Below are 12,914 nucleotides of genomic sequence, written 5' to 3' on the forward strand. Positions count from 1 at the left end.
AGAAAGAGGAAAGATGGTGAAGGACTACACATGGGGTGGAGGGTGAAGAACATGACAAGAGAGGAAGAGTGAAGGTTGTATAATAATAATAATAATAATAATGAGTAATGAGAGGGACATATAATAGAAGAGGAGGTAGTGAGTGTGATGCCTTAGGCCGGGAAGACATGCGCATGACCTTTCCCGCTTCCCTGCTCCTGCCTATAATTTATTTACAGTTAACCTGAGATCGCTTTCCACAGCTGTTCTACTTTCTCAGCCAAATCTGAAGCCAGGCTTCCCTGGTGATCGACTCATCAGCCAAGCAGTTGCTGATTGCACTACAAAAACCCGCAGCCAATGGTTCCACCTGCTCTTCATGTACGCACAGCAGAAGATTGGGGTGGGAGGGAAGGAAAGGGGATGGAGGAAGGAGAGGGAGAGAGGGAGGGATGGAGGAAGGGGGGGTGACGGGTGTTGCAGGAAGTGTTAAAGAGGTCGGGGTTCACCAACACACACACATGACGGGCCAACTTGTCTAGCTGGCTGCTGAGAATGCCTGGGAGGGTGCCAGAGTCTAGCATGGGAGGGGACAAGTGTCACACTTCCATCACAATGCCCCCCCCCTCCCTCCCTCCCTCCCCACACAAACACTCACCATTCCAGCTCGTTCTCAGAACAAATCCATTACTACCAGTCAACCTCCCCCCCCCTCACACCATCTAGATATGTGTGAGGGTGTGAAAGCATTACAGTTTCAGTAATTCGTCGCGGTCCAGCAGACAGACACGATTTTTTGACAACTCTTGTAACTTTTGATACATTTTATAAACTTGTTTGACTTATTATGACAATATAGGATTTTCATTTTGAAATCTTAGTGTTTTTTTTTAAGAATGCCTGGAGGATGACACTGATGATCGTAAACAAATATTTAGATAGGTTCAATTATGTTTGTCCTCAAGATAATTTTTTTTGGGGGGGAGGTGGGGGGGGGGAATCGGAGTAGGATAAGACAAAACCATATCATGTCATATACATAGTTTGGGACAAGCTCTCATAAGTCGAGTCAAGTTGATGAAGATTAAGCCACCCAAGAGGTGGCACGGGCATGAATAGCCCGTAAGACCTCTCTCTCTCTATCTGGCCTTGGATATATATACCATCTACAAATTTAAGTAGCTTTTCTGAAAATTCTTACTCAGGTATTCTTGCCATAATTAAATGTTCAGTTCCCTTTCCCCAGACTTATACAATTGAACTAAAAGCTCCTCCGGCTACAAGTGTGGCCCAGAGGCAGGATGAGAGGGTGTGTTCCTGTACTGAGTGACCACAAGGACTGGGAAGGCGTCAACCAACATCACAGTAAGGAGAGACGTCAGTGTAGTGGGTAACGAATAACATCATTATCCCCAGTGTGCTGTGGCCGCCTCTCTGGCCCAGTAAATACATAGGTGGCGGCAGCAATTGACTTTAAAAGAAGGCGCCTTGGCCAAGCAAGGTGTTATATAATTGCAAATCTCAAGGTGCGACCGGCACGTGTTGGCACTACACGTTTACCGCGACACTAAGTCCACCAGGCACTACACTGCCACAGTCTGGCCCTCATTCTCCTTCATTCAACTTGAAGTTACCTTCAAGTTGTTCCGAGGGTTAATGTCCCCGCGGCCTGGTGTCTACCCAGGTCACCTGGTTGAGGGATTGACGAAGTAACCACACCCCCGACGAGTGTTTCCTGCGCCACACCACGACACCGCCACTAATATGTAAATTAACTTCAATGGTTTAATGGTGGTGGTGGGGAGGGGTGGGGACGACCACCTAGAGTGACCTCACTCCGGGAAGGTCGACACTGTTGTGAACATAGTGACAGCAGCACAAGAGGCTGCCAACACTGCCAAGACAGTAGCACACCTCCGAGGCTCGTCGCCAAACTATGCACTTGGCTATGTTCACCAGTCTCCCCGGGGTCGCCAACCACACACACACACACACACACACAAGTGACACTGTCACGCCGAGGGGAAAACATTAGTGTGTGTGTGTGTCTCTCTTGGTTAGGGAAACAGTGGTCTATGTTGGGGAAACTGGCGTGTTTTGGGGCGAGGGGAACTGGCGTGAATAGATGGGAAACATTCGTGTGTGGGGGAGGGGGTTGAGAGGAAACAGTGGTGTTGGGGTGAGGAGAAACATTGGTGAGTGTGTTGGGGGGAGGGGGGGGATAGAGGGGGAATTGTGTCGTGTATTATTGGTGAGTGGAGGGGGGGGGGCAATGGGGTGTTTGGGCAGGTGAGGTGAAATAGTAGTGTGTTGGGGAGAGGGGAACTGTAACACGTGTTGGGCAGAGGGGAAACAGGGTGTGTTGGGGACGAGGAGGGGAAACAGTAGCGTGTTCCTGAAAGGAAAAAGTAGCATGTATGCAGGGGGGGGGGAGAGAAGCGTGTATGCAGGGGAAACAGTAGAGGGTGAGGAAGGGGAAGAGGAAGGGTGAGAGGGGAGAGGAGGGGAAACAGGGACGTAGGAGGAGTGAAGGGTGACGCCAGGAAACAAGACAATACAACAAAGACGTTAAAACAAGGAGTGACATGTGTGGTGGAAATTGGTAGAGACGGGCGGGTAGGGGGGGAGGGGCCCCCCTGGGGCTAAACACGAGGCAGGGTGGGGGGGGGGAAGGAGAGGGGTGAGGGAAGGAGGAGGGGGAGAGCATGGTACAGTACATCATGTGTATATTTAACTCTCCCTCCCCTCTACCACCTCCTTCCTCACCCAACAAAAAATGGTAGTGAGAGGAAGATGGCCTAGCACAACACCATCAACTATATAGTGTCACAACAATATAGTGACCTACACCACTACACTGCCCACTCACACCTCTATCATAACCATGGCGGCTTACACGCCCTCACACTATTTGCCTATTTTACACCAATTTCAAATGGTAATTTTGCTGCTAAATTTACATACGAAAAAGAAAAGGTTTGAGAAGTTAGACCCTGCCAAATATCACATCTCCATAACGTGCTGGCATAAACAGTGTCAAGTTTAGGACCCCGTCATTTTCTGCCTTGCTCTTAAACAGCGAGGAACAGAGAGGAACACAGTTAAGGTCACTACTATAATGGACCCATCTTACTGACCCAAGGGTCAGGGTCTAACCTGGGTCAGGATCCTAAGGACCATAATGGACCCATCTTACCTAGCAGTAAATAGGTACCTGGGAGTTAGTCAGCTGTTACGGACTGCTTCCTGGTGTGTGTGTGGGGTGGGGGGGGGGAGTTAGTAAACAGTTGATTGACAGTTGAGAGACGGGTCGAAAGAGCAAAGCTCAACCCCCCACAAACACAGCTAGGTGAATATACTACCCCAGCCCCACCTACAACTATCCCAGCCCTACCCACCACTATCTCGACCAATTTACTAGTATTTCCCCTGGAAATACGGGCTTATATGATCCAATAAATTATACTAGCCGTTAAATGTAATGTGCATATTCTCCTAAATCTACATTTCGGTAGTATGAAAGATTTTGTCACTTGGGCAAAACTTTGCATATTATTGGTAGGGAGATATAATAGTTATTACTTGTTGTGTACCTGTTGTTGGCTCCAGGGATCAACGTGTCCGCGGACTCCTGGTTGGTGGTGTGGTCAAGCATGATATTGGACGCAGCTGCGTTCTTGGGTGTTGGAGCCTCTATGGTGAGTAAAGGGGTAGTGAGGGTAGACCCGTCGGGTCATTGGTGGTGAGTCAGACGCGACACATGAGCTGGGCTTCTCTCCCCTTATCCTTCCCCCTCACTCCAGCCTCTTCCCCTAAGCTAAAACGTTACCACTTTAAGTTCCGACACTAAATCCCCAACATTAAGTTAACGCCAAACATGTGGGACCGCACTACTTACATCTAGTAAGCCGTTCTTTGTTCTCGGCTGGTAATATTGCTAGAAATCTATAGAGAGTACAACCAAGCCGCTACTGTAGGAGTCTAGGGTGTAAGTGGTGCCCACGTGTATGGTGGGTGTATGGTGGGTGTATGGTGAAGGGTGTAAGTGGTGCCCACGTGTATGGTGGGTGTATGGTGAAGGGTGTAAGTGGTGCCCACGTGTATGGCCTTGAACAAAAAGGTATGTAAATAATTATGAAGGACACTCAAATATAACAGTGTAAACAAACTATGTTAAGTAATAAGGAGCAGCTAGACCCAGATGTGTTTGGGTATAGCTATATTAACACCAGAGTGGCAGCATGCGGAAGGGTAGCATGACATGACATGACATGCATGTCATGAGCATGAGCATGACAAATATCAACACCACACCACCACTGAGGACACGACGGGAGACATCTCCCGTCACGCAGGGTGCAGTCACACCTCCACAGATCTTCAGTATCAGCTCTTGATACTGGTAATGGCTCAAAAGGGCCACCACTTACGGGCTATTCATGCCCGTGCCACCTTTTGGGTGGCTTAATCTTCATCAATCAATCAATCAACTGAGGATACGTGCAACACACCACATAACACCTCTGACACCACCTTCGCTACAACACAAACATTATCACCACAACACAATTAGAGGGGATCCCGTACCAAAATTCTGACTAATATTCTACTTGATTTTTTGTCAGATGTCAGAACCATACCAAGCTGAAATATGGCCGATAGCGATACCACAAAAATAGGTCGATACCACCGATATATTGGTACACGTCTACAGACAGTAGCATTAGTATAAATACTATTACATCATTCATATCTGGCATGAGTGTCAAGACACGCAGAAATAACCAAGTCACCCGCGTGTTTCCATCCATAATAGAAACTCCCATTATAGATAGAATATAAGTGAAATATAGATTTCCAGATAAAAATGTTTACAGATGTAACAGGGAAAACCCGGTTGAAGGGCGGGCTTCGCCTCAATGTTATACGAAGACTCGCCATCTCTATACAGCTGTCATACACCACAAGTCATATGAAGGCACTTCTCTCACTCAAAACTGAAAACCCATATTGAGTTATTGTCCTTGTACACAACTCACCAGATGTAAATTACCAGCAATATCAAGTCCAGCTGATGTACCTGTTAGACCACAGGAATCCCGCTCCAAGCTCCATTATCTTTCTGGGTGATAACAATTTCTGACACCAAGGAGGTAGGAGTGAGACAATCACACACAACGGGAGAATCCCAGTGCTAGTAGTCTATAATGAACAGTCATATACAACTTAACATTATGTGACAAACGTACATAAAAACCACTATATACACCAACCGTCTAAATCGAACTTTTTCAAACTAAATAATGATGAACTGATACGAAGCATATCAATTTCCAATACATCTTTGACAAGAAGGTAACTGACCTTTAAACTCTTACACACAAGAGACGATTACAAACCTTACTGAAGAATTTAGAGAATCATACTTGAATAAAGGACTTGTTAAGTGAGAAGTAAGGAGTCATGCCGTAGCGGAAATAAGCCTGAGTAACTCTCTGAGTTGCCACTTTGAGAAGAGCGGCAACACTCACCATTAAGGAATATGGACTGTCTCCTAACACTATTTATTCCATCTCCATTTTTAAATGTGACTATTTTGCACATTTTAGCCATGTCTTCGGGTTTAGTACACATTTATTTTCGTATACAAATTTGAAACCAGTTTTTGTAATATTTTCAGGCTGTAGATTATGATGTATCTCTCTGGCCTGCATACCAGGGGAATACAATTAAAGGGATTTTAAGGAGTCCGGATAATGTAGGCGTTATTGAGTGACTTAGTGAGGGGTGTAATGTAGGGCCTTTCTAACCACTCCTCGGACTCTCTATACAGGAGGAGGATGTTGCCCTCCTGGGTCAGGTCAGGTTAGTCTGGTTGTATCTATACCTCCGCTTACTTTGTGGTTCACCTTGGCTAGGCCACCGGGCGGGGGCTCGCCCTAACTAGAAGGTCTCAAGGATTTACCTCTTTTCCATGCGATCATGGGTGGATCCTTAGGAAATTCTGGTCACGTGGGGCGTACCTTGTAGGTCTCTCTCAACCAGGACCAGACTACCGACATCTTCTCCTGGAGTTGTTTCACTAGGCCTGGAAAAAACAGGGTGGGAATAATCCATCTCTTGTCCTCAGTCCTCGATCTAGGTGGTTCCAGGAGTTGGGTCCTTGTCTTCCCTGGCAGTTTTGCCTGGGCGGTGTGCAGAATATCTTCTGGGTATCCCCTATCCCCGAACATGTCCCACACATTTTTTAGCTGGGGATCCAGGGTTTCTTCTGTGCTATTTATCGTCTTTAGGCGTGTGGCAAGCGAGTATGGTAGAGATTTCTTCAGTGCTCGAGGGCGACTCCAGTCAAATCTTAGGTAGGTATGTTGATTTGTTGGTTTGTAGTATGCATTCGTCTGTAGGCACCTACTGGTCCGATCTATGTAGACTGTAGTATCCAGAAAATTACTTGAGTCGTCGTATTGTAGCGCAAACTTCAGATCGCTGTGAACTGTATTCGCCCATGTGAAGAAAGCCTGCAGGGTCTGGTCTTGGACTCCCTCCGCCATTATCTCAAAGATATCATCAATATCTGTAGTAGATTAATGGAGCATCTTGTCTACGGGTTCTCAGTTTCTCTAAGGCAACATGCAAGAAGATTTCGCCCATGGCTACGCTACTGGATGCACCAGTCGCCGTACCTTTAATCTGTCTACACGCTCGACCTTCAAATTGGAGAGCGTGTCCCTCATGACATGAAGGATCGCTTCCTCAACCAAGTCCCTCCAGGGTGGCCTCCATATTCCTGCTTCCTTCCTTCAGTTCTGTGGTTATCTTGTGTGCGTTGGCGTTGAAGAACACTGCTGCTATCCTCGCTGCTTCCCTCTGTGGTAAGCGATAGATATGGCTCTATCCTCTTGGGTAGAGCCATACCTCATCCATCGAGAACACAGATAATTTAGGTTCTTGCTGAGTGCCTTAGTGACGTGAATGTTGTTTACAGGTTCTCCAGCGTTCATAGAGCAGTACCAGTACTTGATATTTCAACACTATCATATTATCTTTATTGTAATTCAATTGGAAAGATGGTATGCATTTATATGGAGTCGAGTCATTTTGGACATCCTGCAGAGGGAGGGAGGGAGGGAGGGAGGGAGGGAGATTGATTGACTGATAAAGAGTAAGCCACCCAAGATGTGGCACGGGCACGAATAGCCCGTAATTTGTAGAGGGAGGGAGCGTTGCTATACAAGTTATCCTTCATTACTGTAAAGTGAGGTGAAGAGCCTGGCCAAAATCACCGTAGGATCGACCATGAACCACAAGTGTTACTAATGCTGGTGAATCTTGATTAATGCAAGTGTCGCTCAATGTACTCAACCTCTTGTGCTTGCAGAGTTGAGCTTCGGCTCTCTGGTCCCGCCTCTCGACTGTCAATCTACTGGTGTACAGGTTCCTGGGAATATTGGGCTCTATCACATCCATGTTTGAAACTGTGTGTACGTGTTACAGAGTCCAGGACCACGCCTAGTCCAGCCTTCCCATCATTCTTTACTTCAATGTTATGACTCGCTTCCCGCGTTTGTCTTACATATTTACACTTAACGTTGTGTATTGAGTCAGTTTCCAGCACTTCATTGGCTAAGGTCTAACTCATTCTACTTATCTACAGCTCTGACACCTGCCAGACACGTGTGTGTGCCTTGTTCCCATCTGTGTCATTGTTCTGCTGTTACTAGCTTCGAGCACTGCTTATTTGTCCACTTTCTAAAGTACATTTAGAAACTCTTCAAGTCACCATGTCCCGTTATTCCTCCAGTACTCAGGTGTCACTCCAGTTCCCTCAGTGTTTCCTCGTAGCTCGAGTTCCTCAGTTCAGGAACTGAGGAATCAAGGATGTCTTGTTGGACATCTCGAAATTTTCTCAGCTTTTGTTTCGTGCATTTTCACGTGGGTGTTACACACACCAGGGTAACGTGAGATCCCGTCTGCCTGACCTTTCTCCCCCGCTCCCTCTACTGACCTCCAGTATCTGATCAAAACCCGCCCCTTAAAAATAACACTCGCGTCGCATTTATAGCAATGGATCCCGCATTGTCCCATTTACATTTCCATTGAAAATTTTAAATAATGTAAAACGGTTTGATATTCATGGAACTGGGGAATAATTTCGAGTGCATGCATTTTCTCGAGTTGTTTTGTGGAGAGTTGTCGTGTTAATGCTGGGAGTGAGGTTGTCGCCGGGAAGTGGTACAGGACGCCTTGTCAGCCCCGGGATAGGCTGGGCTAAGTTTACCACCGCTAAAATGGGTCACATCTGCAGTGTAGGTCACGTTACGGCCGACCCGGTGTCTCTTCACTCCAACCCCAGACATCACACACTAGCCGGGGAAGTCACACAATGGACGGGGAAGTCACACACAAGCCGGGGAAGTCACACACTAGCCGAGAAGTCTCACACACACACACACACACACACACACACTAGTGCGGGCGAGTGAGAGAGGACAGGCGGTGACATCATATAACCTTGGCCGCCTCTAGCTGCTACTACACTAGCCGTGTTCCCTTCCTCTCCTTCCCTGTGTCACTAACACAGTGAACATCTCTCTAATGTTTACATCAACACAACCAACACCTACCTTGTACACCTGGCCGTAGGTTCCATTGCCAACCACCTCAATTAAATCGAAGATTCCAGCAGGATCCTGAAACAGAAATCAAGAGATAAATATACTGAGGAAAGCAAGAGGTCAACACAATCTCTGTACGGAGCATAACACGTATATACAAAACTTAATCCCATTGCTTTCTGGATCCAACTTGTTGGGTTCGCTGATCTCAACGGCTTTGTTTACACTTAGTACACTTTGTACACTTAGTTTACACTTTGTTTACACTTACACATGCATACAACTTGACCAAAGACAGTGTTTCACAGTACACCGAGACTCGTGGTGGGTCCTGCTTTAAATCTGTCTTATTCCCGTTATCTTATCGTAAGCTATCACTATTATCACCACTTGTCTCCCTCCCTTCCTTCACACCACACACTGTGAGCTTCCAAGACATGCCTCGCCCTACCACCAGCATCTCGACCTTGTCTGGGGCACCCTCGGGGCATCCGTAGGGTTGGGGACAGACAGCAGCAGCAGCCAAGACATAACACACCCACGAAAGAAGCAACTAACGAATTTATTATGAATGTATGAGAGTAACTAACACTAGACAAGACTGGATGAACCGCGGTTTTCTGCGATTATCATTTAATACAATACCCGCACTAAAGCCTCATTAAAGCTGGAGGAGCAAGCTTATGTGACACGAGAGGTCCTGAGCGGAATACAGTTACCTACTGGGACGGAACACAAGATGGAACAACATTCAGAGCACAAAGGTAAAGTATTTACAATACACAGATGATAATAGAGTTGATAACGATGACGCCACTGCTCACTACTACTACTTACTGGCTGCTCGTGTTACTACTCCTCTTATTCCTTAAATTAACACAACAAAAGTATAAGCATCTTAATCCGGGTAATGTGAGCTTCAAGTTTAACATGGAAGTAGACTGGTACTATAGCAGTTGTAGGCTGCAGTAAGTGGCACTATAACAGCTGTAGGCTGCAGTAAATGGCACTATAACAGCTGTAGGCTGCAGTAAATGGCACTATAACACGGTTATAAGCACGTATTACAAGAGTGCCAGTATAGGCTGCAGGTTGGGAAGAGAGTATTAGAATGATGGAGCCAAGCCAAGGAAGTGATCGTCACTGAGAAGTTTAACATTGCTCGCAGATGACAAGGATGGTTGACGTAATTACCTCCACATTACACCTGCCACTCATAATTACCAACATTACCTGCACGAAATACCTCACAACCGCCAGTGTAGTTTAATGTTTGTGATAGTTATTACTCTCAACGGTGGTGGTAGTGGGGGTACAAGTGGCCAGTTTCAACGTTATTAATGTTATCGCTATTTTGATTACTTTTTTGGGTTAGTAACCATGTCAGTTTTTGTATTTCCGATATGCGGGTGTTCCTGTTGTGCTCCACTACTGTTTGTTAGTTCATTATGGTGTTACTGGAACTTGTCACACACTGACTAGTTTAACTAGCCTAAGTAAGCAACCTCTCTTCTCCCTCCTCACCTGCCTGCAAGCCTCCCTCCCTCCCTCCCTAGCTGCTCCCTTTCTCTACCCATCACCCACTATCTTTGTATGGTATTACCACAAACCTAGAAAGGGTAACTTCTTAAGTTCTTAACACATACACTCGGCTAGGGCTCCTTTAGATCACACAAGTTTGCAGTTAAATACGAGGTTCGAACCCCTGGCAGAACTAGAAGTTTGGTCACGTTTCCGTACACCTACCAGGAGAGGTCCTCCCTCCCCCCCCACCCTAATTAAGAACACAAGAACAAAGGTAACTGAAGAAGGCCTATTGGCACATACGAGGCAGCGTCTATTTATAACCACCCAATCCCAGTCATATACATGCCCAAGCCACGCTTGAAACAATCGAGGGACTCCACCTCCACTAACCAAGATGGTCCACTAACCAAGATGGGGGAACACCCCCCCCCCCCAGTGTACACAGCACACCACCAAACTGTACACCACCACCACCGAGCTTAAGATAAACATGACCCTGGAACACCACCAACTGTGTACACACCGCTACTTTGACAACATGCCCACACGGCATGTACAAAAAAGGCAGACAACTTGCTCTTGAGAGCGCTCCTCCGCCTCAGTACATAAGAGTTTTCTACTCCACACGTACTAAGGCTATCAAATTTCCACACACACATATTAATAGCAAAATAAATAGACTTCAGAGGTGACAGCTTCAGTGTTACTTTAGCTAACCTTTCGGAATTGAAGAACCCAGACAAGTGGCAATGAAACAAATGCCAGACAGTTCTGTCAACTTAACTAAGATGCAAGCAATGGCCAAATTTCCGTCTGTTAAAGCTGAAGATTTAAAGGTTACATTAATACAGATTGATGAAGATTAAGCCAGCCAAAAGGTGGCACGGGCATGAATAGCCCGTAAGTGGTGGCCCCTTTGAGCCATTACCAGTATCAAGAGCTGATACTGGAGATCTGTGGAGGCGCGACTGCACCCTGCGTGACGGGAGATGTCTCCCGTCCAAGACATTAATACAGAAAATATTGTATATATTAAGCTGGCCCAGATAAGGTTGGTCACACGGTCGGCACCTGCAGCTGGCACTCTTACATAGACAACACAGCTCGGTTGATCACACATCGGGATACACATATTCCTTAACACAATTAGAGATCAGTATTTAAAGCAATACTAGACTGGGAATCAGCAGTTCTCATAATTCCCAGAAAGTTAATTAACGGGAGTGAATAAGCTATTCACTACCTTAAGCAACTCACCAAATGAAACGTAAATAAGAAATGACTCGTAAATTTCTTTTTGTTTAACATGTAAAATATTTCCTCGTACATGTAAGAAAGAACCCCACAAATCAACGCATACAATAACACTCCAGTATGTTGTTATTTTACTGTGTAGATTTGGGACCTGACCCTCCAGTATTTTCCACGTGTATATTATTTGGTATCTCTCTCGTCTCCTTTCTAGTGTGTACATCTGGAGAGCTTCGAGACGATCCCAATAATTTAGGTGCTTTATCGCGTCTATGTATGCAGTATACAGAATTAATGTGCACAATTGTGAACAAAAATGTTGTATGTGTTGGTGTGCCAACATGGTAATGTTGGAGGGTGTGCCAACATGGCAGTGTTGGAGGGTGTGCCAACATGGCAGTGTTGGAGGGTGTGCCAACATGGCAGTGTTGGAGGGTGTACCAACACGGTAGTGTTGGAGGGTGTGCCAACATGGCAGTGTTGGAGGGTGTACCAACACGGTAGTGTTGGAGGGTGTGCCAACATGGCAGTGTTGGAGGGTGTTCCAACACGACAGTGTTGGCGCGCTTATGGTGACTATACACTGCCAACATTCATGACCTCGTATTGACTGGCCAAGAAAATATCGTTGAACATAATGACTATAAAACTAGTTCCATCTTTTACCTTCAGAGTTGTGTCGTGTTAAATGTAGAGACGCCGACCTTTCCATAATAAAAATGTAATACAAATATATTCTGTTTTTCCAGTTCTGCTAATTGGCTGTATATATAATGACGTTGTCTAAGTAATACCTATACTCTGGTGCAGAGTTAATTACACTAACAAGTTATATTAAAACATTTATTTTTCTTTCAATATCAACAAGTGACAATTTTTGTTAAATGTTACCGCTAAAAAGAGCAGGACTCGTCTTTATATAAATGGAAAGAAAAAATGCTATAATATAATTTTAGCCCCGTTCAGCCCCATTAAAAGTATTGAGGCGAAATGGACTTTTAAGAAGTAAACAATAATAGGAAAATGTCAGCAAAATATAAACAAAATATCGGTACAGTGAGAAGTGTCTCACTCCTGGGAGACATTGCTTATACGCTCCACTAGTGACAGTCCCCATATAGACTACTCCTCCTCACTGTGACACACGCTTACATGTCATCTACATACTCTCACCCTTCCTCACCCCTAACACACAACGCATCACAACTACAGTGTTGGTGGTGCCATCATGGCACCACCAACGTCTCTGAGTCACAGAGACGTTAGAAAGAATTTATTCAGTGTCAAGAGTAGGTACTAAATGGAATGCATTAGGAAGTGATGTGGTGGAGGCTGACTCCATACCTTTCAAATATAAGCATGAGAGCCCAGTAGGCTCAGGAATCTGTACATCAGTTGCTTGACGGTTGAGAGGCGGGACCAAAGAGACAAAGCTCAACCCCCGCAAGCACAACTAGCCGAGTACAGTGTTAAATATTAACACCAGCCTACGGTCCATCGGCTACTAAAACACAACATTTAAATCCCCACAATGCAGGTGGC

The 12,914-nt window shown here is 45.7% G+C and overlaps 1 protein-coding gene across 47 annotated transcripts in view; it reads right to left on the reverse strand.

The window, feature by feature from the left end:
* The window catches only part of msn (serine/threonine-protein kinase msn), a 135,359-nt gene that overhangs the window by 87,394 nt on the left and 35,051 nt on the right, over window positions 1–12,914 (reverse strand). For all 47 annotated transcript variants that reach the window (XM_069306602.1, XM_069306610.1, XM_069306604.1 and 44 more), the window contains exon 2: window positions 8,604–8,669. In XM_069306602.1, coding sequence (XP_069162703.1) covers window positions 8,604–8,669 — 66 coding nt within the window. The remainder of the gene's footprint in view (window positions 1–8,603; window positions 8,670–12,914) is intronic.

The sequence above is a fragment of the Procambarus clarkii genome, chromosome 58, assembly GCF_040958095.1.
Source record: "Procambarus clarkii isolate CNS0578487 chromosome 58, FALCON_Pclarkii_2.0, whole genome shotgun sequence".
NCBI lineage: Eukaryota > Metazoa > Arthropoda > Malacostraca > Decapoda > Cambaridae > Procambarus > Procambarus clarkii.